The 20,961-nt window shown below is 45.1% G+C and overlaps 1 protein-coding gene across 3 annotated transcripts; it reads left to right on the top strand.

Annotated features, from left to right (window-relative positions):
• The first annotated feature begins 275 nt into the window (after window positions 1-275).
• On the top strand, window positions 276-18,718 carry PPM1K (protein phosphatase, Mg2+/Mn2+ dependent 1K). 3 transcript variants are annotated; one of them, XM_051619237.1, is made up of 8 exons: window positions 276-381; window positions 3,589-4,102; window positions 4,846-4,946; window positions 9,642-9,665; window positions 12,200-12,365; window positions 12,925-13,069; window positions 14,084-14,218; window positions 14,686-18,718. In XM_051619237.1, exons 2-8 carry the CDS (start codon window positions 3,663-3,665, stop codon window positions 14,815-14,817), a joined length of 1,143 nt encoding a protein of 380 aa, XP_051475197.1. In that variant the 5' UTR covers window positions 276-381; window positions 3,589-3,662; the 3' UTR covers window positions 14,818-18,718. The 3 variants fall into 3 exon arrangements, with proteins under 3 accessions (XP_051475197.1, XP_051475199.1, XP_051475198.1); XM_051619238.1 differs by having other exon boundaries at window positions 286-381; window positions 3,609-4,102; XM_051619239.1 differs by lacking the exon at window positions 9,642-9,665.
• The last annotated feature ends 2,243 nt before the right edge of the window (window positions 18,719-20,961 follow it).

Here is a 20,961-nt window from a genome sequence, read left to right on the forward strand (position 1 = left end):
GGGTTTCCCACCCGCCCGCGGCCGGCGCGGCGGAGGCTCGGCCGGCGCGGCAGCCTCCATTGGGGCACCGGGGGGGCAGGACGGGGGGCAGGACGGGGCAGGGCGGGGGGCAGGGCCGCGGCCGCACGGCCCCCGCCGGCGCTGGATTGGCCCGCAGGGCTGCGGCCCGTCGGCGGGGCGGGGCCGGGGAAAAGGCAGCGGGCGGGAGCGGGGCCGCGCCGCAGCGGCTGTGCTCCGGGGGAGGCGGCTGTGCTCCGGGGGAGCGGCTGTGCTGCGGGGGGCGGCTGTGCGCCGGGGGGGCTGCTGTGCTCCGGGAGGCGCCGCTGCCGCATCGCTGGGGCGCAGCTCCCGCCGCCGGCGGCTGAGCGGGTGCGGAAGGAGGTAAGAGCCACCGACCCCGCCGCGGGGCAGCCCGGCGGCCGCGCCGATCGATAGCACCGGGGCCTCTTCCCGGCCCAGCCTGCCCCAGGCTGGGGGCAGGGGAGGGCGGGGAGCGGGACGGGGAGCCCGGGCTCGGAAGCTTCTCCCTCCGTTTGGCGAGGGGAGCCGACTGGGCGGCGCGGGGCTCCGGGCGGTGGCTGGGGCCGGGCCGGGCAGCGGAGCAGCAAGCCCGGCTGGGGCGGAGGGCTGAGCCGCCCCGCTCACCGACAGCGGTGCCCGCCGCTGGCAGGTGCCGTCTGAGGGGCAGGGGAGGCCGGGCAGGGCTGGGGCGACCGCGGCCCCAGCTGCGGGGGAAGGAGCCGGCGGGCGGGAGGAGGGAAACGGAGATCGCGGGCCGCTTGGCAGGGCTGGGGCTCACTTGCCTTCCTCGCTGCTCTGCGTTTCCTTCTCCTCCCGCTGCGGCTGCTCGCGGGGTTTCCGCTCCGCCGGGCTGTGGCGGCCGCGGCCCGGCCCGCGCTTCTGGCCCTCGGGCCGCGCTCGCTCTGGCCGTGCGCGGGGGCGGCAGCGGAGCAGCGAGCGGCACCTCGGACCCGCGCCTCCCGGCCCGCCGGCTGCCTCCCCGCAGCGCGGAGGAGAGGGCTGCAGGGACCCGTGGCGGAGGGGAGGTCTGTGCTGAGCTCCCTGCGGGGCACATCCGTCTCGCCACGGAGGCGCTGACGAGGCTGAGCCGCTAACATAACCCCGCGGCTCTCGCATACGGAGGATAAACCCGTCCTAGCTGCCTCAGTCCGTCGTGTACTGATTCGTAATTAGTAAATGTAAGCAGGAACCTCTTTAAGTCGCTGCTGTCTGTGCAGTTTGTTATCAAGGCAGGGGATAAGATTATTTTGACACAGACTTAAACCCCACTCTGATTTAAGACATAACGTAGAGTACTGCACACGTCTGTGTGGTTTGGAAAGCATGCCAGGCAAGTGCACTTATACGTGTTCAGGGTTTTAAATTCCTTTTTAAATACGTCCAACCCCCCGAGGCAGCAGACATGCCTTCTCTTTCTTCCGGGTGCCTTCTTTTTTTTTTTTCTTTTTTTTTTTTTCTTTCCCGCCTTCTCTCAGTCTGGAAAATTTCCATCTGCCAAGAAGCAGCCAGCCCATAAAAGGGGCACCATGCATATTGAACTGCTGTTTAATTGCTAACTTCACTCGCTTTAAGCACTTCATTTCTATGTCTGTCTGCAGGAGCTGTTTCTTTCAGTTAAATGTGTACAGATGAACAGGATCAGATGGAGCACCTCAAAACAGATTTCCACCTACCTCTGTCTGTCTCGCACTTTGCCTTTAACACCGGTGCCCCCCTTCTCAATACCTCGGTCTTGTGTTGCCCAGATAAGCTTGCCCTGTGTTTGCAAACATAGCTAGGAAAGCACAGCATGTTACTGGTCCAACTGAAAGCATAACTGTTTACATCACAGTAACTAAAGATCAGGTTCCTACTGCAGACTTCCAGAGACATCTGAAAAGTGAAACTGTTGTCAGCATTTATACTTGCCTGGAAAAAAAAAAAAAAGGCCTTTTGAGAATTGAATTTGATAGGGAACAAATGCATTAATTAGCTGAGGAATTGGGGTTAATTCTCTAATTCATGCTGTGGATACAGAGAAATCTAAATATAGCCAGCATTTCATGTTCTCCTTCCAAGCTGACAGAAGTGAAACCAAGTGTGGGTTTTGTTAATTGGCAGGCTTTCAAATGTGGTCTTGCTGTGCTTCTCAGAAGGAAGTTAACATTCTGTTATTATAAGTCAAGGGTAACAGAAAAGAAAAAGCAACTCAACGAAGTAAATCAGTTTTTAAATACCTGTAAGTGTACTGAAGTAAGGATGTGATGGTGCCATCACCTGCAATGGAAATGGAAAAATCTTAAAATTCCAAGCATTCAGTTCCACTCACTTGGTGACCTAGGCCACATTGGTCTGGTACAACAGTGATTCCCAGCACATCTGGCCTTTTATCAAGTTGACAAGTTACTAAGTGCTAAGTAAAGAAACTTTTCTTCATCTAAGAATTGCATGGAAGGTAAACAAGAGCATCCGAAGCAGTGTGCTTTGAGCTATGAAGAACAAGTTTAATGAGGCCTCCAGAAAGGTCTTGTCACAGTGATTTTCTACTAAAACAACCAGTTATTAAGTTACCTTTGACTACATGTTTTTTGTAAGCACATGGATTTTGTCCAGTAATTTTAAAGAATAGTTTTAACAAGTATTCCAGGTCTACAGATGCAATTGTGACTGGCATGGGGAAAGTACAACAGCAAGGCACTCCAGTCCAGAATTACAGCGTCTCTGGGGTACACATGTTGCTCTTTGCTGCTGGTTAAATAAGCCAATCTTTCTACATTTTACAGCATGCTAGATGAATCATCATTAGTGATTTTTTTCTGTGTGCTGAGCCAAGTGATGTGCTTAATTTATCTGGGCTGGAAAAGAGATCTGAGAAGCCAGCAGAAAATCTTGCTTGCCTGTGTTAGCCAAAGGAACCCATTTCAGGGTTAGGTGGCAGAGAACTTCAGGCCAGACAAAACAGCAAAAAACTGCATGGGGTTTTCTTGGGGCGAAGTTTGTGTGCAATTGTACGTGGCCATGGATTAACTTACAGTGGTTGTTCTTAGACAGCCTGAAAATATCACAAATCACAGGCCTCTGTTGAAAAGCATTGTTCAAGTCCTCAATAAATGTGAGAGAACCAAATATCACGTGTAGGTGAAAAAACTCTTTAAAATGTAAGCAAATATATTTATCCTGCCTTTCCCCCAGCGAGCCACAGTGTGGATGTTTCAGCAGCTGTTTGAAGAAACAAGCATGATAAACTCATTTTCATGACCTTGCCTCATATTTTAACATCAGCAAATTTTAGCTGTCATGGAGCAAAGTAATTTCCACTATCATTTGCTCCATCACAGCCTCTCCAACCCTGGAAAAATCCAGGATATCATTATGCAGGTGGTGAGCAGCAATGCAGTACCTTGATGAGCCCACTTTGCTCCCCATTAGACATGGGCTGCTCGGGGCAGGATTGTTTCTCAGTGAGTTGTGCTGGGCTCTCTCTAGTTTCTTCTAGGCTGGGCAGGAGGAGCAGCTCTGGGGATGACACTGTTTCCTGCATGATGTACCTCAAAATTCTCCTTCCTGTGCTTCTTGTTTCCTGATCAGCTTTCTCCTTGTTCTCAAAGACACTCCAGCAGCTGCGTATCTTTTATTCCTACGAATCCCTGTGAAGACAAGTTATGTCAACAGCTACTCTAATTAACTTGGTACGAAACGGAGGGTGTCAAGTCAGACGGAGAGCTGTGCTGACGTCCCGCTTCTTGCAAGACGAGAAACGTCCAACAGTTGCCTGCTACAGCTCCACCTCTGAGCACCGCGCTTCCCGCTTCGATCCGGATGGGAGTGGGAAACCTACCACATGGGACACCTTCGGCATCTGGGACAATCGCATTGACGAACCCATTCTCCTCCCACCAAGCATAAAGTACGGAAAGCCAATTCCAAAAGTGAGCCTGGCCAAGGTGGGCTGCGCTAGCCACATCGGGAAGCGTAAGGAAAATGAAGACCGGTTTGATTATGCGCAGCTGACAGAGGACGTCCTGTACTTTGCAGTGTATGACGGGCATGGTGGGGCAGCAGCAGCAGACTTCTGTGATAAGTACATGGAAAAATATATTAAGTAAGTGTGCATCAATTAAATGCATGTCAAATGAATTACAGTGGAGATTCCTTCCTTAGGACTGAAAGGGAACCAGTGGGTCATACATTGTTGCTAATCCTCCTAGGTTATATAGCCACCTAACCCAATGGGACAGCAAGAACACAGGACTGGAATAGTCCATTACAACAGATATGCTGTGATCTATATATTCTGTATTATGCCTGTCCTACTGAGCAAGCCTGCAAAGTCAGGAGAGGAAAATACAATTGTACCCACCTTCCAGGAAAGGACTGAGAACACAGTGTGAATTGGCTGCTTTCAGATGAGGTCACTGTGACTGCTGACCTGTGGCTTGCTTACAGTCTTCTGTACCTCTGTGTCACATCCCTTGGCGTTAGAAAAGGAACTTTTTCTATTTGCAAAATTACAGGGTTAGAAATTACTAGCAGGTCATTAATAACATCATGTTACCTTTTGACTGAAATCCAGCATCATTCAATTCATACAGGGAGGAGATAAGGCCATGGAAGGGTGGTGAGACTCTGGAACAGATTGCTCAGAGAGGCTGTGGATACCCCATCCCTGGAAATGTTCAGGGTCAGGTTGGACGGGGCTTTGAGCAACATGATCTAGTGGTGTCCCTGCTCATGCAGGGGGGTTGGAACTAGATGACCTTTAAGGTCTCTTCCAAACCAAACCAATCTATGATTCTCTATTTCTTGGAAAGAAGTGTAATTTTTTGTTTGCTTGTTTCTTTCCAGAGAATTTCTTGCTCAGGAGGAGAACCTGGAAAATGTTTTGAACAAAGCTTTTCTAGAAATAAACAAAGCATATGAAAGGCACGTTCAACTGTCTGCTGATGGTAGGTAAACAAATATTCTACTGTTATGGGTGTGGAGAATAAGGTTTCTCTTACTTGTTCAGTAGCTTTGTAGTAAAATGTGAAAAACAATGCTTGAAAACAGTTTTGCTTAACATAGAATTTTGCTCTGATTACTTACTGCAAATGAAACAATTATACTTTTCCTTCTTTAAATGGAAAAGCTATAAAAAGTCTAAATAAAATTTACTGGGGGAGGTATTAATCTGAACGTTAGCATAATCATGAGTGAATTTCTCTTAACGTGATTCTGTCAAGGAAAGTGTTTGTCAATGTAACAGAGTGATTTAGATTTCCAAGATTTGCAACTTGACTGTGGGAGAAACCTGAAGGGGTGGGGATTGTTTTATTTTGTTCTTTAGTTGGTTGGGATTTTTGGTGTCTGTTTGTTTACTGGGGAGAGGGGTGGTGTTTGTTGTTTGGTTTTTTTAAAGCTGTTATTCCTGTCAGTTAGAAGCAATGGTGTCAAATGTTCCCCTTTCTAACTTGGATGCTGCACCTGAGGAGGAAAATAAGCTAAAATTAATAGAGTTGATACTGCTTCTGCACAAACAGAATCAAAGGAGTAGCTGAGTGTGAAAGAAACAGTGAAGAGGAAAACAAGGTTGGCTGTGTTAAAGCTGGCACCAGCCCTTTTAGACTTCTTAGTCCTGGCTGATACTCAAGTTCTTGTATGTATATCTAGAGACAAAATACATGTGAAGTTCCAGTCTCAGCCACTGGAACTTTCAGAGAGTAACTTGGGAAGGGAGATAAAGTCATTGTCCCAGTTCTGTCACAGGAATTTCCTCCGGCTTGAGATAGAATTCTAAGGCAGTTTAGTCAGTCTTAAAAAAACAAAACCAAACAAACCCAACTGAAAAAAACCCACAAACCAAAACCCAACCAAACCCACAAAAAACAAACCAAACCAAAAAACAAACAAACTAAAAACCCAAACAAAACACAAACAAAAAACTTGTTCCAGTGCTAGTGCAGGTGCTGGAAAAAATACTGAGGTAGTTTCAGAAGAACAGAAACTATTAGTTTTCTCTCCAGGAAAGACTTGAAACCAAAAAGCCCTCTAGGGTCTGAAGTGATACTGTATTCTCAAGCTATTTTTCATGAGCAATTAATGAGTACAATGGAATAATGGAGAGGCTTCCTGCACTTTAACTAGATGAACCTAGGTGGACTCAAATATTTATTGGCAGGACAGGTAGCCTGGCTGTTGCAGCACTGTGAGGGATACACACCTTTCCTCTTACCTGGTACAAGCTAAGATATCCAGGCTATCACAAAAAAAACCCAACAAATTAAGTCCTGAAATCCATCCCTTTAAAAAGGGGGATTCACTATATAAAGTTCATTTCCCCATTATTATCCCATTTAAATTTTTTTTTATATTTAAATCCTTTAAAAAATAATGATGTGGTAAAAACATTTAGAGTAATTTTTGACTTATGGGGTGAATTTTAACTGAGTTCATGAGAGACACATAAGTAGAGCAGATGCACTTTTTTATCCAAGAGCCTCCTTGCAAATGCATTTTCTTAAAAAAAAATGCAGTGAAGTCTCTGAATACAGGGTTAAGGGCTTCCCTGGGTCAAGACCTTTTGTTTTCACTAACATGAAGATCTCTTTTACTTGTCCCCGTGCCTGCCCCTTTGTTATAGTAGGATAGCTCTTGGTTTGGCCCATTGAAGCGACCTCTGTTAAGTGTCAGAGCAGCTACTTGAGAAGAAAGGTCGGGAACTGTACTTGGTACATGATTCTGTTATTCTGAAAATGGTTTCTGATTGTAGCATTTCATACAAAAGACTTACAGAACTGGATAACAACAATATTTGACATACAACTTATCCAGCAAGCTGAGCATTTTGGAACTGCATATAGGATTCTTCTTCATATCATTTAACTAACTGGTGCTGCTTAATGAAATGTAATGCAAATGCCAGCAAATTTACATAACAGTTACCAAGATACTGGACAAACTCTCTCCATTAGAAAAGCTTGAGGTCAAGCAAAACAGAGAGCAAAAGCATTGTCAAACATCCACAGGGGCCATGCTCTGACAGGCACTGAGGGTTTCTCAGGTAGGCTGCAAGCTCTTGCAGCAGCCAGTGGGATCTAAAAGCGCTCAGGGCTCTTGACTGCTTGCTCAGCTGAAAATCAAGCTGTAAGGCAAACAGTGAGGTAACAGGGTGCAAAGACAAGTGTGGATTTCTAAAAAAATTAAACTTTTTGCATATTTGTTGTTAAAATAATTCAATACTACGTTGACTGCTCGGTGTGGATATTTTTCTTGTTGCTGCTGTTTTGAAAGGTACATAAAATCTCAATGCTTGTGGTGTATCCTTGTTAGAAGCCTACTTCCACACTTAGGCAGTTTGCCCTCAAAACTTCTGATTAATTGTGGCTATTCTAGATGTGACTGTTGCTAAAGAATCTTGAAAATGGTAGCTGGTTGTGTAACACTGTGTATCTGGGATACACTGGATGCTCCCCAAGACTGAGAGCTGCTTTTGAAACTTGGCCATAGCTGACAAAGTGGAAGATAATAGCTTAGTCTTGTTCCAGTAGATGACCCTGCCAGAGTTCATTCCTTTCACTGTGTCTGCAAAAACAACCAACCCAGTGAATGTTCAGGATGTCCAGGTCCTTACCACCACACAGCCAGCTTTGAAAGTGTGTGCCTAGGTTTTGGAGGAACTTAAGTCCTGGGACAAATCTCTGTAGCCAAAATCACACAGATTTTGTTTGACACATTGTTTCTAATACTAATAAAGGGGTAAAAACCTCGTATAAAAACCCTCGTAAGGGGTAATCTGTCCTCATCCTACCTAAATCCTTTCTGTTGAACAGCTTGAGCCGTGAGTCATGGTGTTTGATACCTCTTAGAAAGCATTTTCATTCACTTACACGTGTTTAAATATATCCAGACACTTTTAAATCACTGCTAGACATAGGACATAGTAAAAGCTCACATCCAACAAATATGTAATTATCCACAGGATAACTGTTAAGACAGATAGACAGAATTTTCTGATATTTTTGACCAGCCATAAAATCTTAAATGTAAAGGCTGACTAGCTTAGCTCAGCAAGGACAGAAATAAAGAAGTGAATCATGTGCCTGAGGAAATGTAAGCATCTCTTTGGAGAAATGTAAGAGAATCCCTCTCCTGGCCTAGTGCTGTTCTACAAGATACTATTACTGCTTGTGTTAACTGCAGTCCACTACCAGAGACAACAAGAAGGGATTCTATCCATCAGCCTCCATGTTCAGTGCATCCAGCTCTAATCACATTGGCTGCTCACTTCTGGAATAGCCATCTTACTAAAACATAGCCAGGTATTAACTGATGTATCTGTGTTTGAAAGGCACTCCTGGAATCTTACTATGCTGAGCAAACAGCAAAAGTTGTTTGAAAATAACAAAATATTAAAAGTAATGGGGTTTTGTTTTATTTTTTTTAATTTACCATTCAAACTTATGATTTTTATTTCTTTGAATATGTTAACTTGCAACACTGAGGAAAAGGGAGAGCTGCAGAAATTGTACTTAAATGTTTTGTAAATGTTACAAAGGCAGCCTTTTTATCGAAGGGCCCTGAGTATTACCTAACACATTTAGAAGATACTAATTACAATATTAAAGTGGCATTTAATTTACAACTTTTCCCATGGGTCAGAACAATGATATACTTCTATTCAGTGCCTCTAAGATGGCCCTGTTTTAGTTGACCTCATTTAGTTTGAACTCCCCATTTTTGTGTTATTTATAAATAGATATTAAAAAACCCCACATAAATTACCTTGAGGAAATCGATTGGGTCATATTCTGTACTGAAGATACTCTTCAGAGTGGCCACTCTTGCTGAATATTAGACAGTTGGCCCTCTAGCACTGATACAATTCTTTTGTTGATTTGTTGGTTGGTTACTTACCTCCACAGGGGGGAATAAAAATAAGTGGCTGAATTTAAACTGGTTTTGCCACACAGTTTTATTGAGAAAGTGAAAAAGGTGGCAATTCCCCAGAAATACCGAGGCTGAAGGCTATGGCTGAAGATGCATGTGTGGCCTCAGGTACTTCCTATGTGACCTGCAGAAGCCAGCGCAGGCAAACCAAAGAGTGACTGCTTCCCTGTTCTGCAGCCCTCGTGCTTTCATCTCCAGTGTTGCAGGTTTCTTTTGTTTGAACAAAGTCCCTGGGTGAATTTCCTATTTGCCTCTGTGTGCGTGTTATTTGTGGCAGACACTGTACCTGGTCAGCAGCTCTAGAACTGGAGGCCCTGGACACTATATGCTGGGCTTCAGTGGAAAGAGAGATCTGCTTAATTTTGTCCCAGGTGAAGGAGTCCGGCGGTTCCTAGCCTGGACTACGGGAAGGTTCCCACATCCTCTTTGTCACATTAGTTGAGATGACTTGCAGTAGAAGTTGTCCAGTGAGTGTTAAGAACCTATTGAAAGATCTTAGTTTTATAGTGATGTTGTTAGGAAAATAAACTCTTTAGTTGTTAAAACCAATATATATGCTGATGCAATGTATTTTGATATTACTAAATAACCAAGCAGCTGTTGTACTAAAGCATTAGAAATGTTATCCCATCATCATTCCTGTGTTTTCGAGCTGTGCTAGAAATCACATAATGCATGTAGTCAAGCTATACCCATGTTCTTGCACCCCTACCCAGGTCATGAACTAGTTCCAAGGAAGAGTGAGTGAGCAGTGTTTCTTTTTTCTAGGAGTGCTATTTAACTAATAAACTTACATAAAGCTTGAGTCACTATGACCATTACCACAATTCTGGACTGTATCTTGACTTCTTCTTTAGAACCATCCCTTGATTTCATGATAGTGGCTGTTTTGGCTTCGAGAGTTTGTACTTGAAAGATGCAAATTCACCTCAATGTCCAAATGTTTCCAGTAATTGATGAATTAAAGGCTAAAGATCTTAATTTTTTCAGAAACTGCTTGTTTGTCAGCATAGTTCCAAAACCAAGGAATGAAATGGGAGAGTAGCAGCAGTTCTGCATTAATTTTAACATCTAAATATAATGTCTTTTCTGTGAAATAAAAAGGTAGTTTTACATAGATTTTTCATTTCACTTTTTTTAACTTTTAACTGTTGGCTAAAACAGGTATTTTACTGGTTCTACTAAAATTTCTAATCGCACTTGTACTTGTTAGCATCTTGCTTTCATCATGTGCCTCCCAAGTGAGCCTGCACTGGACTAGTCCTTGCTTCAAAGGAGAAGCAGGGTGTCAGTGCTCACCTGAAAAGTCAGAAGCTGCTGGCATCTAAACAGTTTTGGTATCATAGCCTGCACTGCAGCCGTAACAGTCCAAGATTTTCCCGTGGTCACCATAGCTGATGGTGACCAGTGACGAGTTGTTTAAGGGCACAGTCAAACAAAGTCCTCACTGCAGTAATAATACCTGTTTTAAATAATAACATGAGCTTAGTTTAGACTGTTTTGTGAATATTTATTTTTTTATTCATCTGCTCACTGCTTTTGCTGCACAACAAGGCTCAATGCATCTTTCAGGGCTTTGTGCACTGCAGTTTACTCCCAACCCTGTCTGACTTAGGGGGTGCTGAAACCTCACAGGGCTGGGGAAAAAGGTGACCAAGATCCCAGAGCACTCACATTTCTGTGTCCCTAGCACACAGGGGGTTGTGCTGCGTGTATGCAGTTTGCTGGCAGCTGGTCAGAAGTGGGGCTGGCTGGCATTCCTCCTGCTCAAGTGCACAGTTCTGTCTCAGATCCATCCTGACTCCCCAGGGCCAGGGCTGCAGGGCCAGGGGTAGGAGTGCACGTAGCTGTAGCTGAGCTCTGCAAAAGCAGCAGTGGAAAGACCTTGAACTACTAGTTACGTGAAAACAGGAATATAACTGTGGATTCTCGTTCCTAAGATAGCCCAAAATGCCTCTTGAATTTGCTTGCTTTTAAAACCTGGAAAAACCGGAAAATGCTAGAATGCAGGAGACCTGCAGAGGGCCTTTCAAGGGCATTTGCATTGACTGTGAATGCAAATGTGTTCTGGGCAATAGCTTGTCCTAGTCAGACTTTTTACTGTAATAGCTTAAGTTGGCAGGAGATACTGTTTTCCAGGCACCCTCACTGGGTTATCTTTGCATAATTAACAGGAAAAGAAGATGCTAACTGTAAAATGGGACTGATCCTTTCAAAAAGCAAACAAAAAATGGAAAGCTGGACGGTTCTGGCATTTCCTTCACAGACAAAACTGCAGCTCTTTTCTGAAACAGGCAAACTCACATTTCTCGTTTTCAAGCACTTTTTTTCCAGACTGTTGTAGAAACTGAAATGACAAGCCCGTAAATTTACTTGTACCAGTTAATCCAACCAGGTCCCTGAACACAATCAGCTCATTCCATTCCCTTAAGAGCAGGAAGACAGCAGCTCAGGCTGGCTCCGCTGTGCCTAGGGCAATCCCTGTATGCCCCTGTCAAGTGATCCCACCAGTGCCCAGGGCAGGTTGCCCAGAGAGACGCTACCAGCTGCCAGCATCAGTTTGCAGGCACAAGGCAAGGCAGAATCCAGCTTCACCTTTGCCCTGGGACCTCCAGCAAGTTGGGAGGGGCTGAAGGGAGCAGTGTCCCCTTCTAAAAAAAGTCGATGTCCTGCTGGCTGAACCCTTTGTCTCTTGGCAAGGCTGAGGAAGCAGAGTGAGATTGTAACAACTGTGACAGCAACATGAGGACCCCCCAGACTGGGGTAAAGAGTGATCTAGTGTTTCTTTTCTGATGAACTACATGCAGCTGAAATTACTATTACTCAATTTATCATTTCATCACTTAACAGAAGGGAAGAGCCATAATCTTTATGGTGGTTTCTTCTGCACTCACTGTGCCCAGGGATAAGAAACAACGCTGTAACTTGAGGTGAACTAGTGGGACAAAAAAAGACATTTGCTACAGGCTGAAAGGAAGCCACTGTAGCTTGTATTGCTTCTATTCCATTTACCCTCTTTGCATGGAGCCATGTTGTTGGGCAGAAATACTTGCTCTTCCCACTTCCTCTCTCTCTCTCCCAGTCCTACATGCATGCATGTTTGCCGTACTATTTCATTTTATATGTAGATTTATTTTCAACTTAAAAGCAGTTAGTTACTGCTAATATAGAGCACAAGTTGTCTTCATTTTACTAATTGAGACTGTTGCTGTTGTAAATGATCCCATGCTCCTTAGCAGTGCTAAAACTTCTCTCTCTGATCTGACATTTATAGCAACTCTGGTGAACTCTGGGACCACTGCAACAGTGGCTCTGCTCCGGGATGGTATTGAGCTGGTTGTGGCAAGTGTGGGAGACAGTCGTGCTCTGCTCTGTCGAAAGGGAAAGGCCATGAAACTCACCATTGACCATACTCCAGAAAGAAAGGAGGAGAAGGAAAGGTACCTGTCAGCTGATGACGTGGTTTCCCAAGGGATGGCCTTGCTCAGGATGTGCTTGTGTTCTGCTGCTGGGTTGGGCCTGGAAGAAAGCAGAGAGTTGAACTTAACACCGCAAAACCACCTGTGAGCTGGCAGAAAGCAGTACAGCTCCAGTTAATTCGTTTGGCTCCGTTTAGAGGACCAGGGATATGGAAAGCCCTGCATAAGGATGAACTGTCTTGGCAGCAAGATCAGCGTAACTACGACTTGGTATAGAGCTGTGACTACATGGTTCAGACTTGTCCAAGGCTGCCAAGTTAGAGCCAAGACCTGAAGAAATGCGCTATTGTGCCCAGGTCAGGATTCATAGAATCATCATAGAATCCTAGGGTTCAGCCCACCTAGCCACATCCCTTCTGTAGACCCCTTCAAAAAGCAAAAGCCAAACCTCAGCTCTCACCTTAGGTCCTCTGTACCTCATTCTGGACTAAGAGCTAGTGACAGAAATCACAGATAGACATGGTGTAATGGTGTCAAGCAGTTAACTCATATTTGCCTTCTCCTTTGTGCCTCTGGACAGGATTAGGAAGTGCGGTGGCTTCGTTTCCTGGAACAGTTTGGGACAACCTCATGTGAACGGTAGACTTGCAATGACGCGGAGCATAGGAGATCTGGAGCTTAAAAACAGTGGTGTGATAGCTGAGCCAGAAACAAAAAGGGTTCAGGTAAAAGAAGGCTTTATTAACAGGAACAGCAACGTTTGGACTAAGGTGCATCAGAGGTATTTGATGCAGGTGGCAGTGCCCGCATGACATGTGCCCAGATGAATTCTGATGGCCAAAGGTTGTTTTTTATTTGTGGTGAAGTACCTGGAGACCAGTTCTAATTAAGTCATTTCAGATTAGCACTAACAGGACAGAAAATAATTCAACCAGATCAATTTCTAAATCCCATTTATCACACAGTACAATATAGGATGAGATCCATTACTGAAATACAAAGGTGTTAGTCTGTTCAGGGCTTGTGGTCAAATGAATAATTTTGAAGTTAACGCTGCTAAAAAACAGTCACTGAGGACTAGGTGGGATATGGATGGGCTGTCATCTAAAAGAGTGGAATACATAGAGGTATTTGGGAGGAGGAAAGGGCAGCTGCATGTATCTTACTGTAGTTCTGTGGTTGTCTGGAAAACAACCATCCAGAAGGGATTCAGCACTATTCGCCTTCACTTTTGCAGGAAGGGTCTCCTCTTAGCTCATACTCTCATACTTTTCTCCAACACAGCTCCCAGGGCCTGGACAACTTATATTCAGTTGGTCCTAATTAAATCCTACCCACCAGGCCTGAGGGCTTTAGGGAGATGGCCACAGTCCCATCATCTCTTCCTTGAAATCTTCAGTTTAAGGAAGCATTTTGTTTACTGGGTAATGTATGGATGTGGTCTTTGGCCTCAGTGTACTCAGAGGACTGCTTTCTTGAACTGGAAGCACCTTAAGATGCTGTCCTCCAGTACAGGGAACACAGTCTGTGTAGCCAATGGATGCACTCAAGGATTCAAGAGGCAGCCTTTGGCCAGCTGAGGGCTTGGAGTTTCAGTTAGTCCTTGCAGAGAAAGCAGGAGAGCACACAGCACCCACAGAAAAAGTGCTTTCAAACAGTGTTAAAAAAATGAAGGCAGCTAATTAATTGCCTTGCACCACTTGCTGCATCCTTGTGCATCTCATGTGCCTTTGTTGCAGTTGCATCATGCAGATGACAGCTTCCTGGTCCTTACTACAGATGGTATTAACTTCATAGTGAACAGTCAGGAGATCTGCGACTTCATTAACCAGTGCCATGACCCTGCTGAAGCTGCCCACGTTGTTACTGAGCAGGTAATGCCAGGGCTTCTTCGCTTGGCACCAAATGCTTGTTATTTTGTTTGGTTTTAAAAAAACAGGTATACAAGCACACATTCAAGTTAATTGAACTAAGCTGGTTGAGACATTCACTAGTCTGTTGGCTAGCCTTTTACATACCCTGGATCTCACCACATCCTTGCCAGGCATCATTTCAATTAACTTGCTTAGCTTATGACCCACTGAACTGCGTGGGACTGTAACTGCAGTTTGTTCCTGTGCTGAGTATGTCATCAGCATAGACAGAAATGACCAGTTTCTCACCAGAGTTCTGGATGGTGGCATATCGTATGGAAAAGTACCAAATTCAGCATCTGGGCTGAGAAGGGAGAAGGAAATCTTGTGCCTCAGGCCATGTTGTACCATGTGCAGCATTTGCAGCCAAACACTTGTTTCCTTTCCCAAGCAAGATGATGATGGTGACACATTGTTTCTTCTCTCAGGCAGTGCAGTTTGGTACTGAAGACAACAGCACAGTTGTAATCGTGCCATTTGGAGCATGGGGAAAGTACAAAACCAGTGAGGTCAACTTCTCCTTCAGCCGCAGTTTTGCTTCCAGTGGGAGGTGGGCATGAAGACCTGCCACAGCTCTCTTTTCCTGCCATAATCTGGACACAGTGTACTACAGGAGAACACATCCATCTGTTGTTGACTCAGTGTCTTGTCCATCTCTTCGTTCCCATTGTTACAGAAGATGCCTCTGCTCCCTCGGTGCATAATGCCCCGTTGTTGCTTACAGCTGATCGCGTTTTGCTGCGTTTATTTATTCCAGTTGGCATTAAGGCAGCTATTTACTTGGGTTTGTAGTCCCAGCAGCTCTGCACATCACTTTGTTCACACAGATGACGCTCTCAGTTTTCACCTAAGGCTGGAGGTGTTGCACAGTTGTTTCATACCTACTTGTATTACCCAGGACCCTTAGTTACCTGGCAGCTGTGTAAGTCTGAGTCTCTGAGCCACATGCTGGCTTCTTTGTACATTAATACACAGGGGAACAAAAAGCACGTTTGTTGTCTTCCTCTGCTGTGCAGCCACTCCCCTGTACTTCAGGAGAAGCAGATGAAAAAAAAGGGAGAAGTTTCAGAAGTGTTTAGGTTCTAATGCCAGTGGCATTTGGTGTAGCTGAACAACTTCCTGAGACAGTGCTGCTTTGCAGGGCTTTACGCTCTCACCATCATCCGTGATCCTCTAGCTCCAAGGAGACAGAGCAAGCTGGAGCCATGTGCTGTTGGACAGATGGGAACGTTTTTCCATTAGGTCCAAAGCCTGTACAGTCTCTGTGGACCACTCAGAATCTCTTTACACTGTCTTCCCTTTGGTGTGCCAGTGCTTGACAGGAGAACAGGAGAAAAAAACCACAGTTTTGATATCCAGAGAGAGACTCTCATCAACTTGATTTTTTTTTTTTAACAGAAAACCAGCTCAATGAGTTTACTAATCAAGATTCTTTGGATATATAAGACAGGAGAGTATTTCTTCATAATTATATGAGGATTTTCCTGCCCTCTGCTGAAGGTTTCTTTTGGTTGGTTGTGATCTCCTGTGTCTCTTCATGTTATACAGGGAGCTGTAAAATGCCTAAAGCAAGCTAGGGAGAGAGCATTATAGTAACATAAGGTACTTTTTATAAGTTTGGTGTACTGTTTCTAGTAGGTGTCCGATATTCAGACACCAGAAGGTAGTTTTATACTTAAAGGAAGTGTTTCCACTTCCCTTTCCGGAGGCAGTCTGCATCCAGTGAGGCATGGGGGGGGGAGGGGTGGGCCAGAGCTGTGAGCCAGCTCATATTGCTGCGGTGACACGGACTGCAGGTGAGGTGTTGGCAGCAGGGGAAGATCTGTCCCAGTGTGCCTCGTTCCGACCTCCTTCTTCCTCCACTCCCCATCAGGTGCACAGCTTCTGTGCCCTCTGAGTCACACACATCACTAGTTTACAGTAATGATCCCCTCTCTCTCCCCAGATTTTCCCAGGGCTGGGGTTCAGTAAGCCTTGCTTACCTGAGGCAGAGGGGCACCTTTAGTTGTGACTAGCGAGTGCAGGTTCTCAGTCTATGGCAAGTTTGAAGATTCCCACAAGCCATCTGTGGCACAACTGGCAAAACACAGCCTCTCCCAAGCACTCAAGGAGAGGTTGCATTTGACAGAGGGTAAGAGAGCTGCTCCAAGAACATGGTTATGACCAGTTTGTGCTGCTGCATGAGCAGCTGAGAGCCTTTCTTCTGCCAAAGGCATGACCTGCTAAAAGAGCAAGTCCCAGAGTTACTAGCAAAGGGTTAACCACAGCACTTCACTCTGGGCACAGTGAAGGGTTAGAGTCAAGCTCTGGAGAGGGAGTTGCTGTGGGGGTGGCTTTGGTATCAAGTGTCAGACAGGCTTGATCCGTGCTGCAGGGATTTGGATAAGGTTCATGGACACTGCCCTATTCAAAAGGCTGCTCCTTTCTGTTTGGCCAGCTAGCTAGCTATCCAGACAGAAGATAACAAGGGCCTTGGGGGTGTCTGTGACGAGCACACATGGATTTTTATGAGCAGTGCTGGATACTTGCCAAGCTGAAGACATGGTATTAAATGCAAGCTGCTAACAAAGAATGCTGCAAATGAAGAGCAGGTGCTCTGAGGAATGGCTTGGACAGAGTAGCTTCTAAACATGGACCCAGATGTGACATGATATGATAGATTTTCTTCTCATTGGAGGTTTTGGGGCATTTTTTTTTAATTCCTATTTTGTTGCCTGATTGTGCAGAGAACAAAAGTGGCTGGGGGCTTTTACTTCTTCTAACAGAGTGGTTATCTGCTCAGAGGAAGGATCTGTCCATAACTACTTTTAAATTTTATAAAGGAAGGATAAGATAAGGCTTTGCAAAATGGAAGATGATTAGACAATGTATTGGCCGTTGCTATTGCTGCCTTTATGCAATCACAGAAAAAGTTAAGATTGGAAAGGACTTCTGGGTGTCATCCAGTCTAACGTCCTGCTCAGAGCAGGGCTAACTTCAGAACTGCATACTGCAGTGAAGGGATGTATCCTGACATGGAAATGCAGTGCTTGAAAAGGATAGGAGAAAGAAAGTAGCATACAGTGCAGTTTACCTGTGGAACCACTTAATTGTACTGAAGTTGAAAACTTACCAGTATTTAACAGGCACTTTGTATAGCTACCAGTACATTTCACAAATAAATTAGCACACACATAAAACTAATATATGAGCCATTTTGCTCTAAGCAAAAGTTAATAACTGACAGAAGATTAGAGATGCATTTCTTACGCACAAGTTGCTCCCTGCCTGCTCCCTCTAGTTTTCTGCATCTCATTCTGAAGTAAATGAGCTACTGATGAAGACAAAATACTTTGCCAGTCGCCTGCCTGTTCCTTTTGCCATTAAGAACAGAGGTGCCTTCACACTGGTTTGTGTGGGTTCCTCCCTTTGTGTTGCCCATGGCAAGGCTCTGAGTGCCAGCTTGAAAAGCATAGTATTTGGTAGAAACTCTCCATTACCAGAGCCATTGGCCTCTGCTTCCTGAACCACAATCCAGAGAGGTGTTGAGACTGTAGCTGGAGTTCCAGCTTGGTCTCTTTGTCACCCAGAAAGGGATATTTCATGCTTTGTAGAGGGAACTCACTAAAATGTCATTTACAGCCTTGATTTAGGAGAGCTGATCTTTCTGAACCGTGAACATGGTGCAAGAAATGGGGATGAGATCCAACAGTTCATTTAACACAGGGTCCTCTATACAATCAGTCCCTTTTGGTTGAAAAGGTCAGGTTTGGAGAATAATTGTGGAGGACAGTTTGTGGTTGAGAATGGGGGTCTGGAGAGAGATCAGCAATATCACTGCTTTTTGCATACTTGGGGGAAATGAAAATTGTGAGGAGCTTAGACTCATCCCAGAATTTCCACTGACTTCCACAGGATCAGGGTATCAGATCACCTTTTCTCTCTCAGCAGGTGGATATGCTGTCATCAGAGGTATTGCAATTTCTAGCTAAGGGAAGAGCACAAAACAAGAGTTATCAGTGGAACTGGTTTAGTATTCATTTTTGTTAAATAAATTCAGTTGGGCACTGCAAGGCCCATTGGTCACTCACCCAACAAGCCAAATGTATTGGTACAGCAACACTCCAGCTTCTGAAGCTGCTGTTCTCAAGGCAGAGGTGTCCAGCAGGGTGTCCTCTTCACCCAGGATATCGAGTGCTTGGGCACTGGCGTGTGTCATAACCCTCAGCAGACTGAAGTGCAATTGCATACATTCATTACATAGTTTGCCTTAGGACTGTGTGTAATTCCTGTGGTTCAATATTTATGTTTGGTGTAATCAGTGTTCATAATACATCTACTTCTTAACTTTATAGAGGTGTCCATTGTGCCTTTTTTTTTTTTAAGAAAAAAGTTTGTCTTCATCAGCTCAAAAGCTTCAGTGGAGCAGATGACTCTGTACTTGAATGCTTAAAAGATCTTTTAATAAAGAATTGGCTTCCAGAGTTGTGTCACTACAAAAGGATTTTTCGTCTTCTACCACATTGCCAACCAACAGAAGTTTCTACTTGTCAAGCTGTGTTGTGACTGCCCTGTTAGCCCTGGGCCTCACCCCCTGCCATAAAAAGCTTCTGATAACCAAGGCTTTGCCTACAAAGACATTGTCCCAGTGATAACCAGTGCAAAGTACCTTCTATCTCTGTGGTCTGTCAGCGTCCAGGAGCTTTGCTGCATCGGGGACACACGTTCTAACTTGCTGCTTTCGTCTCTTATATTTTTATATATTGTAATACCAAGAAATAAGAAAGCCCTCTCTAAACCAAATCTGTCTTAAAAAAAACAGAACTCTTTTATGAAGCAGAAAAACATCCTGGGTAGTGGTCATGGTGAGTGATATCACCCTGTGACACAGTGGAAAGAAACAAAAAGGACTTCATTTATACAATAACATTTTGGCTACTGCACAGATTGAAGACTTTTCAGTTATCATAAAATAAATGAGAAGGAGAAAATAACAGCCAGGGGTTTTCACTTATCCACAGAAGTAACCCTGAGATCACTAGTATTTTTAATTATTACTGCTTTTACAGCTGAACTCAAACCTACTTTTACTCTGCCTTGAAAGGAGCAGCCTTGACTTCAATGAAAGCTTAGCAGTTTCCTACAGCTGAGCCCCAGCCTTTCCTTTTAGGACTAAAGAGCCTCATTTTTTGTTACCCTGTGTTGGCAAATCCACTTCTTGGCTCAGTTTGGAGATGATCAGCTCTTAGATATATGCACATATCCCATGGTGGTAAGCATATAGTAATCACTGTAGGTCATCATAGAATCACAGAATGATTTGGGTTGAAAGGGACCTAAAGGATCATCTAGTTCCACCCCTGCATGTGCAGGGACACCTCCCACTAGACCAGGTTGCTCCAAGCCCCATCCAGCCTGGCCTTGAGCACTTCCAGGGAGCTACAAGCATTCCTGTGACCTGCTAGTTCATGCATCTCTGTGGGAGAGGAAGGCAGCTGAGTCCCAGCAGCACTGTCCCCTGCCAGCTTCATCAGAGAGCACTGGGAGAGCAGCCAAGCTTTAATAACAGCAGTCCTTTCTCTCACATAGGGCACTCATATAAGCTGCTCCCCTGAGAGGGGCTGGAAGCTTTTCCTAGAGCTGAGAGAAGCTTGTGTCAACACCTCCCCACCAGCCTACCTGCCCAGGGCAGGGGTCATGGCTGATCACACCAAGCTTTCATCACTGCTGTTGGGCAAGGGACTTGCTCTATGTGCACACACACACATAAACCATACATCAATGTTTACATTTATAGCATACTCTTGCCCAGCATTGCAGCACTCTAACCTCCCTGAGGCTCAGCCCAGCCCAGCACCAGAAGTGGGGAGGGAGCAGTCCCTCCTCCCAGGGGAGGGTGCTGGTGGGACAGCCAAAGGCCCAGCACCTGAGAAACTGTCTGGATTTGAGCTATAACTGTCTTTAGGCCGCCTGGTTTAAATTTATTTAACGTGGTCATTCCATCTTTTTTTGTCATTCCCCCCCACGTAATAAAGACTTCAGTGCTTTCCCTAGATGTTCACACTTCGGAAAACTAACAGTGTGCAAAGTCACAACTCCCCTCGGAAGGCAGGATTTGCCTCCCAACACATTAGTCCCGTTCCTATGCTCACTTTACCCTGTCCTCTACATAGTGTGGCACACCAACCACGCCAGTAAATCCACACTGTGCCCTCACATGGAGACAGACATGTTCCACAGCCAGTTATTCCTTAAGAACACATATGCATTTTTTACAACAGTAAAAACAAAACACAACACTTTGAGCCTAGAATTCAAGCTTCAAATCTCACCTTTCTGAAATGTCCAAGTCACTACAACAGTGATGAAAGACAATTTGGTCACAGCAAAATGGCCACAAATTTGGTAATGATGGGCAGAGCTATGGCACTATCACAGAATGAAATGCCACATTTTTTAGTTCTTAATAGCTCCCCACCCCCCTGCCAAAACCAGATGGCTCCAGACCTTCTGTGAACAACTAAAACTCCCAACAGATGCTTTGGAAGACATGGCCATTTAGTTTAGCTGCTAAATGAAATACCTGGCCCTGGGGGGTGCGTCTGCCTGGCAGGAGCTGGTGCACTTGCAGTGAGCTGCCCTGTCACTCACCAACTGTCTTGTTTCACTTCAAAACTGGCTGCTGGCCTGTCTGATGCTCGTTGGGAGATTTTATGGGTCCAATA

Source organism: Apus apus, chromosome 4 (genome assembly GCF_020740795.1).
Source record: "Apus apus isolate bApuApu2 chromosome 4, bApuApu2.pri.cur, whole genome shotgun sequence".
In the NCBI taxonomy this organism is placed as follows: Eukaryota; Metazoa; Chordata; class Aves; order Apodiformes; family Apodidae; genus Apus; species Apus apus.